The 27,736-nt window shown below is 48.0% G+C and overlaps 1 protein-coding gene across 2 annotated transcripts in view; it reads left to right on the top strand.

Annotated features, from left to right (window-relative positions):
- The window catches only part of NAAA (N-acylethanolamine acid amidase), a 393,144-nt gene that overhangs the window by 207,626 nt on the left and 157,782 nt on the right, over window positions 1-27,736 (top strand). For both annotated transcript variants that reach the window (XM_086961778.1, XM_086961779.1), the window contains exon 5: window positions 16,874-16,950. In XM_086961778.1, the coding sequence (XP_086817904.1) occupies window positions 16,874-16,950 (77 nt within the window). The remainder of the gene's footprint in view (window positions 1-16,873; window positions 16,951-27,736) is intronic.

Genomic DNA, 27,736 nt, shown 5'->3' on the forward strand with positions numbered 1-27,736 from the left:
TAAGTCCGAAGCAAGGAAGAGCCAAACGGCTTGTCCGGCCAGCGAGCGGGCCCGGTGGAGAGGGGCGGAGCAAGGCCTACACCCCACGTGCAGAGCCCCGGACTGGCATGCCCGATGACGCCGGGCCAGGGGGCACCAGACTTCCAGAGCGCAAGTCGGGGAAACTTGGGATCCTCGTAACTTCGGCCAGCAACCTCCGAATGGCCCAGGAGTTGGACCGTGGGTAGTCAGTCGATACCCCAGTAGATCTGTGGGGTCAGATCAGGGCGCAGCGATGGTAATCAGGATCCCTAGACGGATAATAGCTCCGGGCAGCGGGAGCCTCACGACAGTGCGGCCATTCCGCAGTGCGCCCTCTAGCGCCCCCGAGCTCTGAAAGCCTTATACAACAACCCAAGAATAAGAGTTAGAACCATGGGGGAGCTGAGTGGTATAATAGATATTGGACGAGGAACTAGGCAAGGGTGTCCCTGTTCATTGCTACTATTCGCTCTATATATAGATACATTCATTAGGAGGATAGAGCAGAATAGAAACATTCTTCCCGTAGTACTGAATAGGCATGAAACTAAAATACTAGGATATGCGGATGACTTGGCTATAACATCAAGCGAACCAATGTCAGCCCTAAGTGAAATAGAACAAGAAGCGGCTGCATTTGGAAGACTGTCTGGGTACAAACTAAATGCAAACAAAACCCAAGTAGTAATAAACCAAGAAATATCTTCGGTCGATCCAAGAGTGGTAGAGACAGCGGTATATCTGGGGGTTCGCATAACCTCAGACCTCTCTAAAGTGGTATCTAAGAACTTAAGCCCCATTATAGATAAGGCCAAAATTGATTTTGACAAACTGAATAACCTACACCTAACAACAATTGGATGCTGCAACGTTATTAAAATGGTGTTTATGCCAAAGGTGCTTTATTTATTTAGGACTATACCGCTGATCTTTAACAATAGCTGGTTCAGAGAGCTAGAAAAGGTGACAAATAGATTTATCTGGGCCAAGGGTAAAACACGCCGCAGCCAAAAATTTCTGTCACTCCCAAGAGAAAGAGGTGGACTGGCGCTACCAGATTTTAAGGCATATTATTGGGCAACGGTCCTACAATACATCAGAGGTATGCTGGGGGGGGGAGCGTTTTAGACAGATAGAGAGGTAGAGATGGTGTCCCAGACGTTTATGAATTAGTAGTGAAAAACTCTAATCAATGGCTACTCACATATGAGGAGAGGAGCTATCACAAAAAAGTAAGGCTGAAGACCTTGGTGGCCGCAAGATCAGTCTGGTCTGGGATAAGGAGAAAATTAAAACTAGGGAGAATGAATTATTATACCCCTCTGTATGGGAACCCATCACTGCCGGGGGTATTTCATGACCCAGTTATGAAGGACTGGGATGTATAAGGGGTTAAAACTATCGGGGACCTAATAGGGGCAACCGGTCTGATCTCTTTTGAGCAGGCACAATGCTTATATAACCTAGAGCGTAGAGACTTCTTTAAGTACCTACAAGTGAGGTCGGTTCTGATAAAGAAACAGGGAGGAGACATGAATTTTCAAAGAATCGAATTGCTGGAATGTGTAAGGGATGAAGGGGTAACCCTCCATCTCGCAATTATACAAAGAAATTAGCAAACATAAAAAGGACGATTGTTTAAGAATGTATGAGAAGTGGAGAGACAAATTAGGTCTAACGGGAAATGAGGCAGAGAAGTCATTTAAACTATCAAATTCGGCCCTAAGTGTGGCAAATTTACAATCTGAACACTACAAGACTCTGTTCGAACTCTACTATACTCCTCATAAAATAGCGCAATGGGGGGGAAATAGCGGGGGAATCTGTCCGAGATGCCAATCCACGCAAGCAGATACAATACACATGTTTGCATCATGCCCCTCTTTGGATATATGTAAAAAATCTTTGGAACAATTCTTTGCCGACTATCGGGGGATACATTTAACTTTGACAGATGAAGTTATGACTTTGGGTGTAGCGAGGGTGGGTGTAGATGTTCTTCATCACGAGTTTCTGTATTTAGCTATGACCCTTAGCAGATTAAGTATAGCCACACTTTGGAAGGATCCTAACCCCCCAACATTACAGCAATGGATCTCACGCGTACTGGCGATATATATCTTAGAAATGGCCTTATATGAAAAAAGAGGGAGGGAAAAAAAAGAGGCCGGTCGGAGGACATGGGCCTCAATAATTGAATGGAAAAGGAGACTGGGAGAGATTTAAGATGAATTAAGGGGAAAGCCAGACGCAATTAAGACTATAAGATATCTCTTAATGATGGCCTTCTATTATTTCTGAGACAATTTTTTTCCCATTTGTTAGCCTATCTTACCCAGTCTAAAGCTCTTTGTGTGTTTTTGGAAAAAAATACGATATTTGTTTTAAACCTGATGATAATGCTTTCTGAATTGTAAGATAAAACATTTTTTATACATTTTTTTTGTTTCTGTTTCTCTGGCAATGTATGATGAATCTGTAAATCTGATGTTGATGGAAAAATAAAAAAAATATTTTAGGAAGAAAGTCACTGAAAAAAACATAGGCTATAGGGACGTTATAGTTAGGCTCGGATTTTATTGTTACAAAACCAGTGAATTTCAGTAGTTCTAGTTACCTGAGTTAACTATAGCTTACAACCTCACAATGCACTGCTTATGACCTCACATATTACACTGCTCAAGACATGGTCAGTGACATCACTGATGACATCATTGATGACATCTCAAGTGACATCACGTCTGACATCAAACATGTTTTATGGAGAGAGTACAAGCACTTTAACACTGGGTAGAAGTGTTAAAGTGTGCAGAGTCCTAAAACCCTCAAAAACAAAGTCAGCAAAACAGTAGGGGGGAAGGCAAAATATTTGGGGAACTACTGCGCCATGGGTGTCGGGTCTACCAACTTCATTAGCAGCATTAGCTCTAAGACTCCTTGCTGGTTGGTACAGAGTAGCCAGTGATTGTAGATTAGCTGGAACGAAAATTAATGATTTGTGCCAGAGGGTGCTGTGCATTCCTTAAAATGAAAGGAGAGGGGGCGTGGCCAAGATGGCGTCGGAGTAGGACGCACTTTCTAACCTCTCCGGCGCCGCTCCTACAAAGCAGCGTATAGCGGGGTCCCAAGAGTGCTGCCCGGCGCCCTACGAAGTGTAGCGACTGGCGGAGTGCTCCGGTGCCACCGGAGAGGAGTTCTGAGGCCAGCGACGCCTCTGGGGGCCGATCCAAGTTGCGGCCTGTGAAGCCGCGTCCTCGCGTGCTAGAGGGCCCGGCCTCGACTCGAGCGGCGTCTCGCCCCTGGCGGGCCCGGCTGCTACTGGTGACCCCCCGGCGTGGATCGGACGCAGTGCGGGGCGTGTCCCTGCAGAGTGCAGCGAGGAGGAGCGCATCGGCGGTCCCGGCGAGGCGGGCTCATAGACGGCAGCCCTACCCCCGACAGAGGTGGACCGGCCAGGGCGCCTTTACTTCCCTCACCACCAGAGCACGGCGGGGGACACGCCGGAGCGGCGGAGGTGCGCAAGGTACTGGCGCAGACGCGCAGAGCATTGCAGCTGAAGGGGACCTGAGCCGGGGGCGGATCGAGAGCGGCGCCTCGGCCCTAGAGGAGCGAGGACTTGACCGACGGCACCGGGGGAGTCCCTTCGGCTTTCCGGCGCTCTGAGCTCCTCTCCGCTATTGCAACTGCCTGCTAGAGCGCCGCGTTATTGTGGAGCCCTCTGCCTGGGGAAGGTCTGTGCAAACTTTGGGGGCTGCCTTCGAAGACGCTCCTCGTCCCATAGGTGCTGCCACGTGTGAGCCTGGAGGGACATTTCATTAGCTGCCCTGAGAGTCCCTCGCATATCACAACCTCTGCGGGGCGAAGGTACTTCCTCTGCGTTGCTTGGTCCTGCCCGAAGGAGCATTTTACCCTCATCAGCGGTTGGGACGATTAACTGCCTGAGGTGGGCGACTCACAGTGCGGACCGGCGCCGCCATCTTGGTGTGCCCCTGTTTGGTGCTCGTCCTCGCTGTGCTGCTAACTGGAGGCGCCCACCGCGTTTTCCCCACACCTGCAACCAGCTGACCGCTAGCGCTGTGAAGCTGACTCGTGCACCCTGAAGTAGAGGGGGGGACGCGGCTGGAGGACACGGAGACCTGTTGGAGGCGAGCTGCATTCACTGACCACCGGAGGGGGTCTCTCTTCCCGCGACGGCCCGCGTGGTCCTGCAGGCGCTGAAGGTGGGTGCCTAACCCGGGCATCGGCGTGCAGTCAGCGCCCCGAGAGGAGGAAGCCGCCTTGCCGACTGGGCACGCCTGTTTGAACACGGGATAAGGTGTACTGCGCCGCCGACGGGAGGCCCGACGCTGTGGGTCCCCTGCTGGTGAATGGTCCTCCCAACTGCGTCTGCCTAGAGTTTGGTGGTGGGCACGAGACGGAGATCGCGGCCATGTCCAATTCACAGCGCAGAGGAGGGAATAAGGGGAAGGAGGGGGCCTCCAAATCATCGCAGCAACCTGCGTCGCCGGGAGCCAGCGGTTCCTCTAAACAGTCGGATGATGAAGCACCGGCAACCAAGGCCTTTATGAAGGAACTCTTCGCTACCATCAAGGAGGACATTACCGAACTTCGCACACAGCTGGCCTCGGACCTCAGGGAGGTGCGGAGGGATGTCGATGGGATCGGCGAGAGGGTGGCGACGCTGGAGGACCATGACCTTAGCATGGCTAATGATGTGCACCAACTCCAGCAGGACATCCTACGTCTCACAGAGCAGAATCTGAGTTTGCAGACCCACACAGAGGACTTGGAAAACCGCTCCAGAAGGAACAACATCCGTATTAAGGCGGTCCCGTGGGATGGCGAAGCGGGGGACCTGCGTGGGTACGTCCAAGCCTTGTTCCTTCAGATCCTAGAGGATGAAGATGTGCGGGATGTCCTGATGGACAGAGTGCACAGGGTGGGGCTGCCCAGGAGAGGGGGGGGCCCACCGCCGGACATCCTTGTCTGTGTGCATGACTTTCAGTTGAAGGAGAGGATATTGAGAAAGGCTAGAACCATTTCTTCATTACAATTCAGGGGCCATCACCCCCAGCTTTATCAGGATCTGGCGGCGACGACCTTGCAGAAGCGGAGGGACTTCCGACCTGTGACCGCCTTCCTCCGGGAGCGCGGGGTGTCCTACTCCTGGGGTCACCCCTTCCGGATCGTCTTTCGGTGGGAGAATAGACTGAGACAGATCAACTCCCTGCAGGTGGCGAAGGAGCTGCTGGGCATCGAAGAGTCGACACCATCACAGGAGGCGCGTGGCTCGCCCTTCCGTAGGCGACGGCGCTCTTCCTCGTGGCACAGGGTGGGCCCATCTCCGGAGCGGCGACGACCAGATTCGGCGGCTAGCGCACAAGAGAGGGATGCAGCGGTGGCATCGGTGGCCTCCGCCACTGTGGCGGACTCCCAGCTGGGCTCTGGTGCAGCTTGACCCCACTTCAGCGAGGTGGCGTCGGGGAGGGCTCTTGGCCTGAGGTCCTCGGGGTTCTGAAGTACTTTTGGAGAAGACACCCCGGATTTCGGACCTGGGGGTCCCAAGGAAGACTCCCCTGCCCCTACTACAGTCCAGTGGGGGACTCTTGAACCGTGACCTGCTGGAACTGAAGACTGCGAGGTTCAGGTTCAGTGCCCTGGGTGGCATTTTGTTGTTCTTGGTTCTTGGAGGGGTGCTGGGGGGGTTTGTTGGCGCTCTGATTATGGGTGTCATAGCGGGGGGTTTTGGGTTGGGGTTGGGAGTTCGAGGGGTGGCGGCGACACTGTGTGGTGAATGTGTGATGACAGGTTCATCTTCGTTGTTTTCACTTGTGTTTTACGTAGGGTTCTGGAAACTGCCCTTGTTGATCCTTATGTGCCTTGGGATTGTGGTTGCCTCATGGGACTCGCGAGGTGCACGGGAGGGCCTCCTGGGTGGGTTGTGGCTGGGTTTCTTCCCTAGAGAACCCGTGGTTGTCCATTTCCTTTGGGTTTGGCTTGTGGGGCGAGTACGAGTCTGGAGCGGACCTCGTGGCTGCTTGAAGGTGAGCTTGGAGTGGTATCTGTGTGAATCCTTATGCCTGTTAACGTAGGGACTTGGAATGTCAAGGGCCTTAACTCCCCACAGAAGAGGCAGAAACTCTGGAAGTACATCATAGATCACCATCTGGATATAGTGGCCCTCCAGGAAACCCACCTGGCTAGGAAAGACGAACTGAGGCTTCGTCACCGGCAGTTCCCCCTTATCTACAGGGCCTCTGCGGCCACGAAGCACAGAGGGGTGGCCCTACTCTTTCGGGCTTCCCTTCATTTTCAACCCGTGGGTGTGAGGGCGGATAGAGACGGCCGTTGGCTTCTGGTGAAAGGTCTGTTGCGGGACCGCCTGTGTACCCTTGCTGTCTTGTATGCCCCTAATGCGGGTCAGAATGGCTTTCTACAGGACTTGCTGGATAAAATGGGGGACTTTGTGGAGGGTCACTTGATAATGCTAGGCGATTTCAATATGGTGTGGGACAGAGGTCAGGATAGCTCTGGGGGCCGCAGAGCGGACTCAGGCGTCTTCTCGGACAAAACTAAGCAGCAATTGGGAGATCTGGGGTTGTTTGACAGTTGGCGCTTTCTTCACACACAGGCCAGAGACTACACCTTCTTCTCCAGCGTGCACCACACGTACTCCCGTATTGATTATATCTTACTCAACCAGGCCCTTCGGGGAGATGTACAACTGGCGAATATTTTTCCACTCTCGCTATCGGATCACAGCCTTGTTGTTCTGGGATTGCGCTGGGCCGCTGGGGGGGATGGTTGGCGCAAGTGGTACTTTCCGGCGGCTCTAGTCCGGGATGAGACGTCGTGTAAGGCGCTGCGCAAGGCAATTGGTGATTTCTTCCTCCTTAACCCGCCCTCGGACACGTCGGTGTATACCACGTGGGACGCGTGCAAGGCCTCCCTGCGGGGCACATGCCTCGCTCTCAACGCAAACCTGAATAAGCTGCGGCGCGAGGAGAGGGAGGCTTTGGAATTGGAATTGGCTACCTTGGAGCAGGCCCACAAGGCGAACCCATCCAGGGTGACCCTACGCCCCCTGACAGCGGTCCGAGGGAAACTGAGGGCCCATTACAATAACAGGGCGGAATTCACCCTTCTGCGACTCAGGCGTACCTCCTACTCCCAGGGCAACAAGATCGGGCGTCATCTGGCCCGACAACTGCGGGACAAACACGAGAAGGACTATATCGGGGGTATTCGCGATCAGGCGGGCTCTGTCCAGCATAGTGACGCGAACAAAGCAGCCATCTTCGGGCGCTTTTACGCGGCACTTTATTCGAGTGACACTCTCGATCCCGACGCCCAGTCCAAATTCCTGGAGGGACTATCTCTCCCGAAGGTTTCTAGAGAATGGAACGAATCGCTATCCTCCCCCGTCACCCGCGAGGAGATCCTGGAGGCCATTAAAAACCTGAAATTACACAAGGCCCCCGGACCTGATGGCTACACGGCCCTCTTTTACAAAACATTTGCTTCTGAGATATGCGACTACCTGGTTTCCCTCTTCAACGCAATGGCGACTGAGGGCAGAACCACAGATTCTATGGCTGAAGCGCTAATTAGCATTATTCCCAAGTCGGGGAAGGATCCTACCCTTTGTTCATCCTACCGCCCGATAGCGCTCCTCAATATAGACGCCAAACTGTACTCCTCTATCTTGGCGACTAGGCTGCAGGACCTGATGCCGGCCCTGATCCATCCTGACCAATCGGGATTTATCAGGGGCAGACAGACCCATGATAACCTGCGCCGCGTCATACACCTCATCGAGAAGGCGGAGCGCCTCCACATACCCGCGGTGCTCGTGGGGCTCGACGCGGAGAAGGCTTTCGATCGCGTCGACTGGGGCTTTTTGCATCGGACTCTGGTGGCATTCGGCTTCTCACCCGCGTTCGTAAGGATGGTTGAGGCTAATTACAGTGGGCCCACGTCCCGTGTATTGGTCAATGGCCATCGATCCACGACCTTCCGCCATTCCCGAGGGACGCGACAGGGTTGTCCCCTCTCACCCCTTCTCTTTGCCCTGAGTATTGAGCCCTTAGCGTTAGCAATCCGGGATAATGAGGGGATTTTGGGTCTTCCCTTTACGGGCGAACAGCACAAGATCTCGCTCTTCGCGGACGATGTTCTGCTGTCCATCAGAGATCCGGCGCGGTCACTGCCACATGTCCACTCAGTGCTCGCGGCCTACGAGGGAGTGGCGGGCTTTAGGGTGAATTTTGATAAGTCCTACATCCTCAACCTGACTCTCTCGGCGGGGGAGGTACGCGCGGCCGAGCAGCTCACTCCACTTGCCTGGGCTTCAGAGTCCTTGCTCTACTTGGGAGTACGACTGACCTCTACCGTGAATGCCCTGTTCCACGCTAATTTCCCTCCGATGCTGTCCTCCGTTAGGGCTGAGCTGGAACGCTGGAAGCCTAAATACATATCGTGGCTAGGCAGGGTGCACGCCCTTAAAATGGTGCTCCTTCCCAAACTGTTATACCTGTTTCAGGCGTTACCTATTCCGATAGGGCTGGACTACTTCCGCCAATTGAAGACCGTGATGCTCCGGTATGTCTGGCAGGGTGGCCGAGCGAGGCTCCCATTCCACGTCCTGAGGCGCCCACGCTTGGAGGGAGGGGTGGGTTTTCCGGACATGCACTTATACTACAAAGCTGCCCAACTGCGGGTCATGGTAGAGTGGTCCCAGCAACAGTCGGAGAAGCACTGGCTCCACATGGACCGTAGCGTGGCGGGCCGCTCCGTTTGGGACTTAGCCTGGAAACCTAAGGCGGACCGCCCCAGGAATGCCTACATTAGCACCCCCACGAGCACGGTGCTGAAGGTATGGGACACGGTGAGCGGTGACGACCGCTGGACCACGTTCCCGTCCCCCTTCACCCCAATTCATTTCAATCCGGCTTTTCCACCGGCTCTGGAGGAGGGACCGTTTGACGGATGGAGGGAGGGTGGCTGCAGAGCACTCACCCACTTGTTCCATGGCGCCGAACCCCTCACTTTCCACAACTGTATGAGGGACTATGGTGTCCTCCCGACGGAGCGCTACAGGCATCTCCAACTCCTGCATTGGGCTACATCGCCTGCAGTGGTGGACGCGGCTACCAGACCCTTGTCGAAATTTGAGTCCTTCCTCCTTCACACTACTGCCATGAAGGGTGCGGTCTCCTTCCTGTACAAACTGTTATTAGACTCTGCCGTGTCACCACGCCCACGATATCAAGATCACTGGGAATCCACGCTGGGGAAGGACATATCTGCTGTCGAATGGCGGGCCCTATGGAGAGACGTGACAGCGCACAATCACTCTGCTGATCTCAGAGAAGCACATATGAAAGTCATCTTTGATTGGTACCTATATCCCTCCAAGTTGCGCCGCATCTTCCCAGCTACTTCAGATAGGTGTTGGCGGGGCTGTGGAATGCTAGGAGACTTTAAACATATTTGGTGGGACTGCCCTACCATCCAGCCGTACTGGGCTGAGATACTATCCCACATTAGAGACATCCTGGGTTACCCGATACCACACTCCATGGACTTTGTCCTACTGGGACTCAGAGACCCGCTGCTTGAACACCAGACTAGGGCGGATAAGAGGGTGATGTGGTTGTGTTTGGGAGCGGCCAAAAAGACTCTAGCGGCAGCGTGGAAATCCTCCTCTGCCCCGGCTATTTCCTTGTGGCATGCCCGACTGTGGCGTCTGTTAAGCATGGAACGCCTTTCTGACATCTTCCTGGGGCGCTTTAAGAACTTCATGTATAATTGGGGCCCACTTGTGCGATTTCTGTCCCGAGGTTTGCCCTCAGCTGTGTGCCCGCCAACGCTGCGATCTCTTCATCTCTTCCAGATTTGATTTTAAGAATGCCTGTGTTGAGTGCTATGAGTGCTAGTCGCCGTCACGGGGGGGAGGGTGATGTTGGGGAGGGTTGTGGGTGGGGGATAGTTGGGGTGTTCGTCTTCTGTTCTCCCTTCCCCTTTTTCTCTCGCTGCAACTAACTATGCCTGGGGAGGGCTACAGAGCCACGGGCGGACTCTGAGCGCTGCCTCGCTCTACCACTTCCTATGTTGGACTAGAATCCCTATTATGGATGGACTATGGAGCTCTATCGCCCTTCCCCTTTAGATGAGTCCCTCCCCCTTCTTTGCGCCCCCTGTGTGGGGTTTCGTGGCGGTATGTCGCCTTTTCTTTTTATTTTTCCCTTTTTCCTATACTGCAAAATAAAGTTTTTAAAAAAAATGAAAGGAGAGTGTTTTTTGCAGTGCACTGGTTTCTATATGGAAGAGAACTCTTGCAAGTACACCAAAACACAGCGTTGAGTACTTCCTATATTTGAGCAAAATTATTTCAATCCAGGCAAAACTGTTAAAGCCACCTCTGCCAACACATGTTTCTTCAAGCGGGCATTGCCTTGGCTTCCTAAATCCCACAATATACATATGAAGTCATGCCCAAATTTGGAGTCCGATATAATCAACATCTGTTAAAATAGATACTTGTCAAATCTTATTTTAGGTCTCGCATCACATTGCAGAGAACCAGAAAAAAAAGCTTTAAAAAGCTTTAAAAAGGGGGAACTGAGATTCTGGCTTTAGCTTCACCTTGATCTCCTAACTTTAGGTTTGGCAGAAGGTGTGTACATCTGATGGAAATGTATTTTGCCTTGTTGCAAAGAAGCTTTTTTGCCAACTTAAATTTTGAACATATTTGTAATATTTTGAGTCTGTGACTGGTGGTTCTTCTGTAAGACAGTCTAGGCTGAGTAGGCCTATGTTGGTTATTTTGCAAAGCTAATAATCAAGGCCAAATTTAGTCTGATTAGTTCATAGGGACAAGTTACGTTAGATGCCATAGGTCTGATAGATTCGCTATGGAAAGTCACAACAAATGAAATACTGATCACTTATTTTTATGAAAGGTAGATGTTGAAGCTAGAAGGCTTTGGAGCATAGATTGCTATTACACCATTTTAAACCCTGTAGGCGGGTATCTCTTGACGTGGAATCTCACAAATTATAGTAGTAGGATAGAGGTTTGTTGTTGGTCACCCCTCTGAAAAACCCTGGGGCTGACACTGTGAGAAACCTTGATTGGCCATCTTAGCATTTTTTTAATGTTGTTTTCCCAACTTTCACATTATACATATTTGTAATTTATAACTGTAATTTATAACTATGTGCCCAGTGGTTGCCTTGTGGGAACGTACATGCTCAATACTGTATGCCTGGGATGGTTAGGATGACAAACCATTGATAAAGGTTATAGGCCTGATTGGCGTATTAGGAAAAGATATGTCAGATGCCATACGTCTGATCTGTTTATTATAATTTGTTGCAACAAAATCCGTAAACGCACATATTTATTTTAGAAGCCATCTTTTAAACATAACTGGCCTTTAAAACTGTATTGATGTTACTGCATTAAATCCAGTAGACAGGTAATTATCACATGGAATTTCACAGGTTACTGCAGTAGGTAGGGGCTTTGATGTAGGTCATCCCCTGAGAAACCCTGGAGGTAGAACTTTTGCACTGTGCTGATCCTTGCTGCACATGTATGATGGTGAGTGCACTTCAGTGCTGGGGCTAATGACACAGTGCTCAAGTGTTAATTTTTACTTTTATGGATCCCTTTTAATTTGTTTACATTTCCCTAGAAAATGCTACCAGCCTACTCACTTGCTGCTCATTTATTCTGCAGTGCACCTCATCCTGCGTTCCTTTTGCTTCTAAACCGAGAATGGTATTGTTCATAGTCTAATTACGTTACTGTTCCAAGAAGGTTGATACTTTGCTTCTAAATATGAAGGCCAAGTTGGAACTTTAAACCAATGATGCGCTATGCTCAAGACCTTTCCAAGATGGCTGCACACTGCTGTGTTTAATTTCTGACTTCTTTTTTTCTTGAAAGCACATATGGTGCCATTTTTTCTTCTTTTCTGTTTTTATTTCTTAAAAATTCTTGAATTAACAAGTTGAATTGTGTGTGTTTTTTGTTGCAGAGGGGTGAGTATTTGAACAAAAGAACGAGTCTGTGGGTTGGTGAATGAATAGAAGGGTTCTCCTATTGTGATTCACCATTTTTCCCTTAATGCATGCTTCTTATTTTCATCCATGTACCTAATGTCCAGTCAGCACCTTGTGTACTCGGTACCTCCAATTTCTTCTTGATTTCCTCTTCCCTTTCAAACAGATCTACCCATGATATTTAGTCCTCCTAGCTTTTCCAGAATCTATATTATTACTCATGCATTTCCCTTCACCTATTCTGTCTGTTTTCTAAATCTCTGCCCTCAGTACTCTTTGCTTCTCCAAATTGTGCCCTCCTGTTCTTCCTGTAATAAATCAGGGGGCTCTTTACAAAGGTAAACTTACATGTGAGAAATCTACATATTTAAGTTTAATCTGACACTTTGCAGTATATGTACTGTTTAGCCTATTCAGCATTTACGAGTATATATTTACTACAAAGAGTAGGCTTGCATATCTCCACCTCCATAATATAGGGGGTGGAGCTAAATTTACTAGTGCAAAGCTACTACTTATAACTTTTAGCATGTAGGCGGAGATCTCCTCTACCGGGGCAGAGCACTCCAGAGGTTAAAGTATAAGGAAATGTTTAAACATGTATTATTGTTTAAAGAAATAGTACAAATATTCAAAAGATGAATATTTATGTAGTAAGTTAATGTAAAGTATGTATTTCAAATGTATAATGAAATAAAACAAATGCCACAGCATTATAAATGTATTTTTGTATTTAGTATTTAATTATTTGGAATATATTAAATTAAGTAAACATTGTTTTTATTAAGATTCAATAAAAAAAACCCCACCTAAAGTATAGCATGTGTATTATCATATAGTAAAAATGGTTATAGGTTATGTACAGAATTTATTTAATTATTTAATCACACAATTAAACCTACATTTTCAAATATAAAAACGGTTATTAACAAATGATAAACTAATATTCATGTTTTAGTTTTCTATAATTGTGTTACATTAAATCAAATGTATTTAGAGTTACAAAATGTTCACATAAGTTAATTTAACATTGGCTCCTATGGGCTTTTATTTTAAGTTCTTGTCTTCATTATTTTCTATAGGAGGGTGTTGCAGTACACGTAGTTGTCCATGTGTGGTGCTAGAGGTATTCCTCCTCTGAGCTGGAGTGGATTTACAGCTGTTTTGGATATAGAAATGCAGTTTGTGAGTAGCAAGGGGCTTACTCCTGTGTGGATGGGTGCATATCTTTCCTTACATCCCTACCTAGCCCTCCCTTAATCGGGTACATACTCTTTCTTAATCCCTCCCATTTAGCTGCAAGTATGTCCCATTGGCCAGCAACTCCTCTTTGTGTCTTTCACATTTGCTACTAAAACATATTCCTATGTCTACGTAGATCCCTGCAGGTGGGACGCAGATCCCTGCACATAAAAGATGAGATAGGTGGTGGCGTGCAACTGCACAGTTAGGTTAGTGAATAGCAATTTGTCGTATGTTAGGAATACTATTGTAGTGCTACTGAATGCACTAAATGCAGTTGATAAATAGGTCGCTCAGTAATCATGGATTTGTTCCATGAACCATTCAACTTTTCTATCTCAGTTCCTTTTATAATATCTTTTTTTAATGTAAGAGAGACCTATCTCAAATGATATCGTAGTGTACAGCATTCTGACACAACTGTGGTTAAGCTGCACTATATAAAAATGTTATTTTCTATTATAAAATAACAAAACGACTGCAAGGTTGAGCGACAGACTGCATGTATGATCAATGATTCAGTGTATACGCTCATCAGTCACTGTAGAGGCACTTTCAGTTCTAATCCAAAAGTATTTGCATTCCCAGTGATTGTCTCTCATTTTAATGTTATAACATGTTTTGATAGAATGTGGAGTGCATTGGTTGCACCTCTGCATGGGATCACTTAATTCTATGGACAGAGAAGGACTTGTGATGACTGTCCAGAGAGACTGAAAGCTGGTCCGTTGTATGATTTGAGTCATACCATCTCTCTTGGAATTTATGAGATAACCCATTCTGGAGTGGCTCCATCCATGAGCTGCAAATATTATTTTGTAGGTGTAGAAACCGGTGGACAAGCTAAAATCAATCATCTCTGTAACAATTAGTGTTGATGCCTACAATATTTACTTTGATTTATACATTTGTCTCACAAAGCGCAAACTTCACCCAACCAGGTTCTGTGGCACTGCATGGAGGAAAGATGTGTGAAGGTCCCACAAAATCAAGCATGTGTTGATATCATAATAAAACTGATCGTTGATAGTAGAACATTGGTCAGGCGTTATAGAGAATTACAATACATGGAAAATACACATGAATAGTGAGGGATATATATACATGGAATATACTTATGAATAGTGAGGGATATATACATATGAAGTTGGAGATAACAAGGTTTCTAACAGACATAAGGTGAGTTTCATATCGTTATGCAAAAATACATATCAGATAAGATGTATCGTGGCCATATAAGCAATATTCAATGAGCGATCAAAACCGCAGAAACCTCAGTATCTTAGGTTAGCTTAGTGTATTCACATTTGGTTTAAGTCAGTAGGTGGAGGTGTGGGGACATAAGAAGAAGGTGCAGGGAAGTTTTAGATTGGGTATAGGTTTTAGAGACAATCTTCTTTGGAAATAGGGTTGGAAATGGAGCCGATACCATGAGTACTGAGTAAAAAACAATCATTATCTAATGAGGAAGGAAGCCAGTTCCGAAGTGGGTTTGTTCCTCCTGAACTTAAAGTCTCCAAGATGATGGAGTGAGATGGGAGATGAAGGTTGGCGGTGAGGTGTGCAGTGTGCACAATAAACAAATTTAAAAAAAGCGGGGTTGTATTACTGACCGTGAAATGTCAACTGGCTTTTTCTTATGTTTGCATGTCATCCTAAGATCTCCTTTCAGACTGGGTATAGTGGCTGGTATTCCCAATATCAAGGTACGAGTAATTTCGGTGCTCGATATTTCTGGACGATTTATAGTTCATCCCCTTATTAACCTAGCAGGAATATAGAATGAAATGCAGAATCTGGCCCATATTCTGCTTCTTTTTTGTCAAAATCCAGACAATTTTATAGCCACTTAATCCTATGCCTCCAGTAGTGTAAAGAAGTATCACAAAAATTGTGAAGTTTTTGAACGGATAAGAGCCTACATGTATGCTGCTGGTATGATTTTATACAGTAAACCTGTTTTTCTGAAAAATACGCATTTGGATTCTTTGAATTACAAAGAATCTACATATGCACGATTAGGAAATTAGAACTGTACAAAATATGGTTCCTTTATCTTTTTCATTGAATATGTCTTTTGGTTAAATCCGTTTTTGCCCTGCTGCCATCAAGTTAAAATGGTCAGCATATTGTACTTTTCCAGTTACACGTGGATCATTGAGGTATAAGTTTGGAAGTGCTGATTGTAGGCAAGCAGTTAGAAACATTTGTGAATTCCCACTAAGGGGCCGATTAGGATGGTGGGCGGACCTGAGTCCGCCCAACATCCCCAGGGTTTTGGGACCGGCCGCCAGACATGGGGCGTTCCCGCACAGTGAATCATGATGCAACCGCCACCCTGGCGGTCGCATTCCGCAGTTTAACGTTGCGGCTGGTGCTGCTTGCAGCAGCACCAGCCGCAATGCCAAATTGCCATGTTGTGCATTTTCATGCTCAACGTGGCAGGCACCGTGCGGTGCCTGCCATCTTGTGCATCTTGTCCACCTCCCCTGGGGCACGCAACAGGCTCCCAAAGCATATCCCCGCCAGCCTTTCCATTGCGGCATCGTCGCCATGGAAAGGCCTTACACCGCACACATCCTATCATGGATAGCGGTGCCTGCTAGGCACCGCCACCATATTGTGGCCCAAGTCCACCCGTTGCCGACCGGCGGAAAAGCGGCGGACGCACTTTGCGTCCCCGCCATACCCCGGTCATTATAATATGGCGGGGGTATTACTCATTATGATGGCAAAACGGTCGCCACCACCCGGCGGTGGCGATCGCTACGCCATCATAATGAGCCCTTTAGTTTTATGCCTGCATTTATTTTCCTGACAATAGCCGTGACTCTTACTAGGAAACATCAGGGCCGATTCAGCCTTTATTCTTTTTTAGTAAATCGAGTATCAGCATATTGGATCATATCCACCTGAATTTATCAGGTGCTCTAATTTTCACTCCATTTTTTCTATTTTTCTGTTCTCAACCAAAAATGATTCCTGGTGCCCTGACGACATTGCATCTGACTGAGGTTGGGAGATGTGGGTAATGCCCCCAATTTGCACCTCCTTTGCAGCCATGTCACACCGAAATGAAAGACAGCTCACGGATTACAGCTGACCGATGATCCACAATAATGCACTCCTGAAGATACGAGACATACAAACTTGAGTTAACCCCCATTATACACCTATTCATGTAAGAGATGAGGGTTTCCTTATTAGTCCAGAAAGGACAAAGTTCAGTTGTTGTCACAAATAAGATGTGGGAGGTTGTTCCCCTTGTGTCCTCTGCCTGGTGGTGGGGAAAAGATTTTTTTCTTTTCTCTTTTTGGTAGGCAACAAGGTCCCTTTTCCAAAGAGTAGATGAAGCTAGTAACCTAAGGCCTGGGACGAGGCAGAGGGACAAGCTTGTAAGATGCAATTCCGAAGCTTAGGATGTATATTTTCAGTATCATAGCTTTAACTTGAAGACACTGTTATTTTTGCAAGTATTAGAGGATGTTGTCAGAACATTAATTGACTTGTTTGAATATTTATGGACGTCTCTCTGCAGATTCGGGAGGATGGTGGGAAAATGCAATCGCCGCTCTATGGAAAAGAAGTACTCTGGTCAGCTGGCTTATCCGGGATGTGAGTTAATTCAGAAAGGAGTAGTTTTTATTATTGAATAAGTGTTGTGTTGACATTTTAAATCTATTTTTTGGAACTACAGTTGCAATAGTTAGAATGTTTCCTGACCTCATCCCCACATAAAGTGAGCAAGGAACAACTAAGCTTATCAAAGTGTGGTGAGAAAAAGCTTCCTAATTCCATCAACAATATTCAGAACATTAAAGTACATTACATTACATTAAATGAATCTCTTTCTTCACAGCTCAAGGTCTTTCAGTATTTAAGATAAGAACCTTCACCAGTTTATAGATATGCTATGAATATTCAAGAGATAAGTAAAAGATGAATTCAACTTGAACGCATCCAGATTGGAGACTCGGTCAGGAAATCAGTTCTGTGGGGTGGCTTCCGGGTCTGGTAGAGGCCCTCCCCCACCTAGAAAGCACAAAACTCTGGGGTTTTATTTGATTCCGGTCACTAAGTTGTCCCAGAGATCAACAGCATGGTCAGGAACACCAGCTTTCAATTTGTGTTGCCAATGAAAGTGTTACTGCTCTTCCACACAAACCATAAGATGGAAATCGCTAGTTCTCTAGTTGTGTCCTCTTCGTCCTAAAGCATTACTGCCCCATTGGGTGCCTCAGAAAACAAAACTGGAGATTAGGTAACTACAGTGGATCCAGAGTCATGCCACCTTGGTCAGCCCACAACTGAGTAAAAATGATAGTCTAAATATACATTTTGAAAGCTTTTTACTGGTTACTGTCGGGTAAGATAAACATGTTTATGACAGTGTGTCACTTGTACAAAGCTATATGGGGCACGGGCTGGAATACCTTCCTAATATGGTGTTTCGCTATACCTCTGTAGGTCATACCCAGAAGGGCCTTAACAGTCCATTCAAAGTATTGTGTTCAAATAAAGCAAACACTTATTGGTGCAATTCCATCGAGAGACGGTACCATTAGAAATTAGATCATACGAGAGACAGAAGCACTGTTTTGCATCATGGTACTGTTCCTCCGTTTTCTTTGATGGACATTCGAGTAAAGGCCAGGGCTGTCTCTCCTGTATTTGTAAGATGCTCTGACGAGGGCTGTCCAACATCTCTTGAGTCCGAGAAGGCGTCTTTGAGGGCCTGTCCTGTTCCAGAAAGGATGTACCCATGCTGCGCTTGGGATGTCATACCTCTCCTTCTGCAACCGCGTGATCGCCTATGTCCATCTTTTATTTCCATGATGTAGTGGAAATTAAAGGTGGACAATGGTGCTAATTTTGGTCAGACCGCAAATAGCGGTCTCCAGGCTCGCAGCGTCCTAAACCCAGGCCTGGGGATAATTGGGAAGGAGGGAGGGGGGGGGGGGGGGGGGGGCGGGCAGACAACAAACAACTTCTGTGTGTAAAAGGCCGCTTTATTGGAACAGGTGCACATAACAATTAAAACTCCTTGGCCAAATGCCTTACAAAACTAGACCTTACTAAATAAAACTTACCTAACCCCTACTCCCACCCCTAAAAGTTATTTGAAAACCCGCCCCCACCCAAGCACTACAAAATTACAAAAAATACAATATCATACTTCAAAGTATAACACATAGGCTTATAAAACTAACAATCAATTATCAAAAAACTCCCCTGCCTGCCCCTTCACCACTTAACGATCACCCAACCTCTGTAAATGCCCCAACAATCAACCTGCCCAAAACAATCTCTGTCTATGACCAATCTTTAAACTAGCCAACCCCAAAAACTCTGCCAACCTTGTCAAAAACTTCTACCAAACCCCGCCACCCAGAAAGCGGGGAGGGGAGGAAACTACCCCCCCCCCCCGTCTGCCCCCCAAACCGAACCTATAAACACGCAACTAATGCCACTGAAAAAACAATGTCCAGTAAAACAGTATTAAACCGCCCTGGAATGCGACTGCACGTTAAGACACCTAGAAAGAACTTCTATACCTTCCAACAAATACAGGTCCATACCCAACCTGGATAAGTGGACACCATCACTCCTAAAAAACCTCCAAAGAATCAAACTTAATGTCCCTATGCAAGACTCTCCCAAAACCTAGACTCCTACAAAATCTAGAAATTTCCAAGTTGACCTTCTTACGCTTTCTATCAATCGCCCTGGCATTCCGCGCGCCTCTCCAGATTCTGAGTGGCACAAGCTCGGACCACAAGACGTGGCAACCAGACCACTTCTCCTTCAAAAGCGCAAGATCGCTCTTCATTGCCCTCAACAAAACAACACCCTTTTCACCACAAAGGTCATTTTTACCCAAATGGATTAAAAGCACATCCGGGCATTGGCCCTGAACCAACCAATTGTTCAACGCCGAGACTAACTCCTTCCATGACATACCCCCCTTTCCCTTCCAAACAATTTTAAAGAAACGCTCATTAAAACCCAACATTCTCCAAAAATAACAATTTCCAGCTTGAACGTGTGCCCATTTAACAAAAGAGTGTCTCACTATCCAGATAGTCAACTCCAGAGAGCGGGGGCCCGCCACAGAACCTGAAACGAGAAAAAACAAAATAAGCTTAAAAAAAAAGAGGTAGACGCACATAGCGTTGAAAACAGTTGGAAGACGAGCGCCCAAGTCGTATAATCTCTCCCCAGACCACCCTCTATTAGCGGCTTCCGTTGCTGCCCCTATCCTAAAAGAATGAGTCCCAAACTGACCCCCGGCCATGCCTATCTGTCTCAAAGCTTTACGCAAAACCAAGCGCAGTTGATAATCCGTCACCCTACCCTCATCAGCATGCCTAAAAACCCTTGCGCCATCTTCTCCACCAGATAACTTCCTCCAAGACTTAGCCCAGTGTAAGGGGCATGTCGCCACCGGAGCCGCAGCTTCTAACCAAACCCCTTGCCCACGACTTCTTTGGTCTGTTTTACTGCTGGTAGTTCAAACAATGGGGTAACCCTGTGTCCCTCAGAACCTGGGTAGTTTAGACGTTTAAAGACAAAGTGGTTCTGTCGGGTAGGACTGATACTACTTCAAAGTACATTAACTGTCATACAGAATATACTCTCTCCACACACAAAAAGAAAGAAGATAAAAGGAAAATCAGTACGCATTAAGTTTTTTGCTCATTATTTATCTGAATTCCTTCATTCAGTTATGATCTGTTCAATTGTAGCTCAAAACATGTACAATTTACTGTTTAGTGACAGTTGTGCATAGTGAAAAAGTTACAAAGTGGACATATATACAGTGTCAACAAGGTTTTATCTTGAATTATTTAATTTAGACAAGGCCAGAGTTTAGTTAGAGTTCACAGTTTCACCCCTAATGTGGAAACCGGGTCATTCTGGACCTAAGAAATGCGTCGACGTTTCGACCCTTCTGTGCCCCTGTTGGTAGTCACGGCGGGTCTTTATCTATACGGAGATGCGAGGATTATATGTACACTGTCCTGCCAGGCATGGGGATTCTTTGCCTGTAGTGCAATGGCACAGAGGCCTGTAGATCAATGCGGTAATATGCAGGGCAATGTAGCTAGTTTGCTTACATTCCGCGTGCAATGGAATTCTAACAGCGATGGAGCGGGCAGCGTCTCAGCCGTCTTAATTATCGCGATTGTAAAGACGGCTGAGACGCTGCCCGCTCCATCGCTGTTAGAATTCCATTGCTCGCGGAATGTAAGCAAACTAGCTACATTGCCCCGGATATTACCGCATTGATCTACAGGCTTCTGTGCCATTGCACTATAGGCAAAGAATCCCCATGCCTGGCAGGACAGTGTACATATAATCCTCGCATCTCAGTCTTGAAAATGACCGCCGTGACCACCAACAGGGGCACAGAAGGGTCGAAACGTCGGCGCATTTCTTAAGTCCAGAATGACCTGGTTTCCACATTAGGGATGAAACTGTGGACTCTAACTAAACTCTGGCCTTGTCTAACTGAAATAATTCTAGATAAAACCTTGTTGACACTGTATATATTGTTCACTTTGTCACTTTTTCACTATGCACAACTGTCACTAAACAGTAATTTGTACATGTTTTGAGCTACAATTGAACAGCTCATAACTGAATGAAGGAATTCAGATAAACAATGAGCAAAAAACTTAATGAGTACTGATTTTCCTTTTATCTTCGTTCTTTTTGTGTGTGGAGAGAGTATGTTCTGTATGACATTTAATGTACTTTGAAGTAGTATCAGTCCTACCCGCCAGAACCACTTTTTTTTTAAACGTCTGTTTTACTGCTGGCCAGCCAAATGTGGACGCCCTCATCACTGATAAAAACCTCACGCCATGTAATACCCATACGTAACCTAGAACCTAGCAACTTGGAAACCGTAAAAGCCCCCAAAAATATCCAAACCATGAGAGTAGAAAACAAACAAGCCTCAAAGCCAACCCTACAAACAGCAGGTAACACAGCCAACAGGCGCGCCACAGTCTGCCAAGATAAAGGCCTTCGTGCCAAACGTGCCCTGCCCCGCTCCCTGTCCCAACCTTCCAACATCCTCCTCCCTACTTCTCCAGCAGAAGGGGAATAACCCCACAACAGCTTTCCCATAAAAGAGATGCCTGCCAGTTTTCCTGCTATAGTGACCTTCGAAAGACCCTTACCAATTAAATCTAGCGAAAACTGAATAACATCTTCTGAACGCCTCCAAGATTCTTCCCTGCGACAAGCACCTGATGCTAAGAATTCCTTCCAGGCCAAAACATAAGCTGCACGAGTAGAGACCGACAAGGAACCTACCACCAGCTGTACAACCCTACGTTGCCTACATACCACAGATGTTCTGGCATTGTTGTTGGTGTCCTGTCCGCCTCCTTGGTCAGCCCATGGAATCTCTCTAACTGCGAACGAGACAAAGCATCTGCAATGTCATTGTCCACACCAGGGATATGCAGCGCCCTGAATGAAATATCATGTCTCAGGCAACCAAGAACAAACACCTGCAGCAACTTCTAAATCTGCTCATCTCTTGCAGACTGTCTGTTGATAATTTGAACCACTGCCATGTTATCAATCCTGAACAAAACCTTTTTGTGTGCCAGTTCCTCACCCCACAACATCAGCGCCACCAGCACAGGAAAAAGTTCCAAAAAGGCAATGCTCCTCCCGCCATTCCTCCATTGCTCAGGCCATTGTTCAGCACACCACCTGCCCTGCCAGTATATACCAAAACCATCACTGCCTGCAGCATCTGAAAAAATGTGAACTTCCCAATGAAAATCATCTTCTCTGACCAATGGAATACCATTTAAGGAATGTAGAAATGTCCTCCACATACGCAAATCCTCCCTTACCCCTGCCGACAAGGTGATGAAGCAAATGGTGCCCAGACAAGGGCCGTCTCAGTCTCCTGCAAAAAGTCCTCCCGGCCCTTACCACCCTACAGGCGAAATTGAGATGACCTAACAACACCTGCATGTCTTTCACTGATACCTTGGGTTTTGAAAGCATTGCTTTCAACAAATCCAACATTTTCTCTTTCTTCTCAACTGGTAAACATGCCTGCATTCCAACAAAGTCAATTTCAATGCGCAAAAAGGACATGACCGTGCATGGACCCATCGTTTTCTTTGGTGCCATAGGTACGTCCAAGTCACTAATAAGCTCCTGAAATCTGTCCAGCGCTACCTGGCACTCCACAGAGCCTGAGGAACCCACAAAAAAGAAATCGTCCAAGTAATGTGTCACCAGCCTCTGCCCAGTGTGTTGAATGAAATACCAATGCAAAAATGTACTAAAACATTCAAACAGAGCACAGGACATGGAACAACCCATCTGCAAAGCCTTGTCCACATACCATTGACCTTCAAAATGGATTCTTAAAAGATTCCAATCATCCGTGTGAACAGGAAGCAAACAAAATGCAGATTTTATGTCGTATTTCGCCATTTCTGCAGTTGCGCCCATGGTCACAACCAGTGACATAGCAACGTCAACTGAGGAATACGACACTGAAGCTGCCTCCTTGTCAATAAAATCATTGACAGAAAACCCCTCAGGCTATGATAGGTGTTGAATTAGTCTGTATTGACCAGCTTCCTTTTTGGGCACCACCCCGATAGGTGACACAATCAAGTCTTCCAAGGGCCAATCCTGAAATGGACCCGCCATCCTACCTTCACGCACTTCCTTATCCAGTTTGTCCTGTACCACTGACTTAAATACAAAGGCTGACTTCACATTTTTTGCCCATCTCCTCTGACGCGGACCCTTATAACCCAAACGAAAACCCTCTTCAAAACCTTCCAACAGTACCTGTTTAGCACTCAAATCCTCATAATCCTGGAGACCCTCCTTCAATGCTGCCAGCCTAACTGGCGTAGGAGCCCTTGGGCCCAGCCCCTTGAGGACCTTTACCTCCCCTACTAGTTTGGAACTGCTGAGATGGCCCTTCTGTATGAGCACCTGTCTGTTGTCACTGCTGGTTACTTTGCGGCTTGACTCCCCAACATTTAACCAAAGGGTGCTTTTTCCCACACTGAGAGCACTCGTGCTTCAACCTGCAATACTCCCTTGCGCACATGCCCTTGGTAAACTCCCAACATGCTCCTGACCCAACTGTAGTGCCTGCTGCAAACCCCACCCCTCCCCGGGTGGGTTTCCCCTGAAAGTGCCGGTACACTAAAGGTAAACCGCTTGCTGTGAATATGGTCTTACCCCCAGCGGACGCCCCCATTGTATGCTGCCATAGATCAGTATCCAATTCACCCCACTTTGCTTCTGGATCCCACGCCATCCTGGCCCTGAACTCTTCGTCATATTGTGCCCATGCATAACCACTCCCCTTAATTTGTGCTTTCCGAATCACATCCATATATTTAAATATGGCCACGCAGCGCTCCGGAAACTTTCCACAGTATACGCTGGCAAAAATTAAAAATGCTGACGTCCAATTTTCAATCGTCAACTGCACTTTAGGGCACTTGGCTAGCTCATACTCTTCTTCCTTAGACCCTTCTTTGGTACGCACTTCCCTGTGCAGTAGCTTTAAAATTACAACATACTCCCCCTTCCAAATTTGCTCCTTCGTGGCTAGCATCAAATGGGCGCCCAGGGGTTTTGTCACTCCCATATAAGGCAACTTTTTAAACTTTAATTCTTTATTCTGTACAGGGTCCTTACTTGACACCTCAGGTTCCGTATTCATACCACTCTCCACCTTAGAGCCTGACAGCACCATCTCCCCAGTCCCCACACCCTGATCTCGAACAAATTTACCCTTATGGAGCTTACCACCCAGCTCCTCCCGTACATCTTCACCCCCTGTCTCCACCGACACCATCTTTGGTCTGGCCCGTGGGACAACACTCTCACCTGGTTCCAACAAGGCTGCCCGACCAGGCGCCGATCTCCAAGCCAAGTGCTCAACTGGGTCCACCATTCAAGGAGCCCTGGCCGCGGGGCCGTGCTCTCTCCTGCGTCCCGACGACACCGCCCTCCTGGGCTGCACCTTCTGAATTTCCTGCAAAACACTAGGAGACACATGAGAAGGCACCCCCCTACTCATTGCCCCTCAACTCCCCTTCCTCTGTGCTGTCATCATCCTAATCCAACACTACTGCGTCCTCTATCTGTAGAGGATCTGACACAAAACCAACACTCCGGGCCTTACTTGACCCAACATTACTAATACCAGCCCTAGTGGCTGCAGAAAATGCTCCAATTGGGGGAGCCGACTGTACCCGCCGGTACTCCCCTTTGCGATGAGTGTCTTGAAGATTCCTATTCAAGGGTCCAGCAGACCAACGGGTCCTGTTGGTTGTTGGGGCCAGCGAGGTCGCGCTGGACCTTCGTGCGCTGGCCGCGCCAGGATCCCCGACAGTACGGAATGTACCGTGCTAGGCTCCACCCTCCCTTCACCTCGGCGCAGCTGGGCTGCACCTCGCTCTACCGAGTCAGCTGTCCTGCGACGCTCCCTAACCTGTGGAGAAAAAAGTTGGACTGGTGTGCTGGGACCGCACCAAAAACTAGCTTGCCTACTCTCCAGACCACTCAGAAAAGTACCAACACCCGCCCCAGCGCCGCCTTGACCTACAACCAAAGGAGCGACCCTGACTTAACTGGGCACCAGCAGGGGGGGAAGTGTCCCCTTCCAGTTCAGCCTCACTCCAATCCAAAATCATCTGCGCAGAATGAGCAGACACCGATGCTGCATGAAAACCCTTCCCCGCCTCCCCCACAAACCCCGGAGATGCAGACCTGTCCCCCATAAGCCTCTTCACTGTCCCCTCACCTCTCAATGAGCTGCTGCTCTGCGAACGAGTACCTGATTCACCATGTACACCTTCCCCCATGTCCCGCACCCCTTCTGCCCAAGACGGGAAAACATCTAAGCCCTGCCACGCTTGGCCCCCTACTGCCGGGTCAACCTCCTCATCAGACAATACATATGCACCCACCTCAGTTTCCTCCACCGCAGATACCTGACCTGGAAACCCCCCAACCCCCAACCTGTGCCCACTCCCCCTCCCCAGGGGAGATGCCACCCCTAGAAGAAATCTTCCCCCTAGCCGGAGACGGACAAAAAAGAAGAGGGCTAACAGAATCCCTTCCACCCTTGTCTTCCCAGCCAAAAACAACCTTTGACTCTCCATCCTTTTTTCCCAGGACCACATTCCCTGCACCAGAAGGGGTCAAAACCTCTGTAGCCCATTCCCCAACTCCACTCTCATACCCGGACCCCTCCCTCTGTTCCTGTGGCGTACGAGGGGGGGAACTCCGACCATGAGGCTCCTCCCCCACCTTCTTGCTCGACCCTGTTGCAAAACCATTTGTGTCGGAGAAAAAAACTGTTCCTGATTCTCCCCCCCTCGAGACCCATCAACCTGCATACCGGCACTGACAGAAACAATATTCACCCCCCTTCCTGCCCCACACGTTATTTCTTTCACGGCCCGGCCAGCGGAACAAGATGCACTGCGCCTCTTTCCCCCTCGGCCCCCCCGCGCCTCACAACTCGCGCAGGCGCAGACAGGGCTCGCCGCTCCTGGCAAGAAACTGCCCCTTGCTCCGGCAACCAAAACTGAAAGCCCTCCCTCACCCCAACCTTCCCAGACTCCCCCCGCCTCCCGGACCCCCTTAGCGGAGACCTCCTGCCGATCACGCCGCATCGGGGCCGACTTCCGCGAACGCGGGCGGCCCTGTTCGACCGCCGCCACCAACTTCGGCCTCTTAGGCGATGTGCAAGCCGCCACCGCCGCGGCTACTTCCGCCGATGCCTGCTGTGCCGGGTGCGACAGCCCAGCGACTTCACCCAAAACTAAATTGAGGCGGCTGGCTTCACTCAAAAGCCGCAGGGCCTCCAAGACACGCACGTCATCAGCTGCCATGCTGCACCGATGAAAAAGGTAGGCACGCTAAACAACGAAAAAGCTGCAATCCAAAAATAGCTTCCAAAAGAAAGCTGAACAATCACCACAATAGCCTAACTAGCCGAAAAAATTCTCCCTGACTAACACTCCCAGCCACCAGGTCACCAACGACAAAATGGTGGCCGTGAGGAGCAGCCCAATGCATTCAAACGTTGGGCTGCTTTTGGGCTATCCCAAAAATAGCCCAAAAACAAAATGTCCGTTTAGCTGCAAAAACCCCCTCCCGCCGCCCCTCCCAAACAACCCGGGGGGGAACCTCCCAGTGGTCGGCTGCCCCCCCCAAGCCCTCCTTATGTAGCTAAAAACCAACCGCCTGATTCCAAGTGTCTTAGTGGCTGGGGGACGAGTTGATAAGAGGGGATAAGTTGGACTTCAATGTATTCGAGAACCCGCAAGGTGCAAAACCGTATAGAGTGTGGAAAAATTTTGTCAGACAAAACCCTTGTAGAAATATGCCTTTAGAGGTTTTCTGATTTGGTGACTAATATCCCTATGACCAAAACAAAATGTTGCAAAACCGCGGTGGTGTAATAAGTGTGCTTCGGGTCCTAATGCTAACAAGAAAAAAAGGATCCAGAAGAATTGCATTCCTCGTTTTATATTACTGGTGATAAATTATTTGGCAAAATAAGATGGTCCGAAAAACAAGTTCATTACCTTTAGTAATGCTCTTTATGTTGAGTACTCTATTTAACCATATCTTTCTCAACTTCGAGTACTCTCCTGTGCCATACTGGAGCTGTAAACTATTGTCCAGTAGTTTTTAGGCACACTGCTAGGTGGTGCCGTACAGCTCTCTATGGGCTCTGTACAACCCTGAAAGTGGCAGAGCGGAACGCAAAAAAGCGCCACATTTGTGCTGATATCACTTTCTTATTTATTTCCTTTTCTGCTCTCTCATATTTGAAGCATAAACACCTGCCCGTACCAAAATGGTAATTCGTGTTTTGGGACATTTTTAGATGTTCAAAAAGACGCCACTGCACAGAATGAGGAGGTAGGAGGGTGGTGAGGAATCTGCAGTTAGATAGAGTATCCAACGAAAAGAGCATTAGTAAAGATTAGTAACGTATTCTTCTGATGTATGTTTCTAACCACATATTCCTAACTTTAGAATAGGTACCAATGCAGTAGATCCCCAGGTGAAGGGTCCATGGAATGTACTCAGACCAAAACTTCCTGCTGGACTCTAAAACCTTCAGGTAGCTGCTTCTTGGCTTGCACGTAGAAGATCTTAATGCAGGGAACTATCCACCTCAATAGGGCCCATTTCTGCTTAGCCTTCCCTTTTTTTTTTACTCTGGAGAACCCCAAAAACAGATGATCTTTCGCACTGTGGTCTTTGGTACGATCAGTATAAAAACGTAAAGCCCTTTTGGGGTCCAACCGAAGAAACCTTTCCTCGTCTTTTGTGAGGCAAGGGGGCAAAAGTGCTGGCAGGGATG

The sequence above is a fragment of the Lissotriton vulgaris genome, chromosome 3_1 (genome assembly GCF_964263255.1).
Source record: "Lissotriton vulgaris chromosome 3_1, aLisVul1.2, whole genome shotgun sequence".
Lineage (NCBI taxonomy): Eukaryota > Metazoa > Chordata > Amphibia > Caudata > Salamandridae > Lissotriton > Lissotriton vulgaris.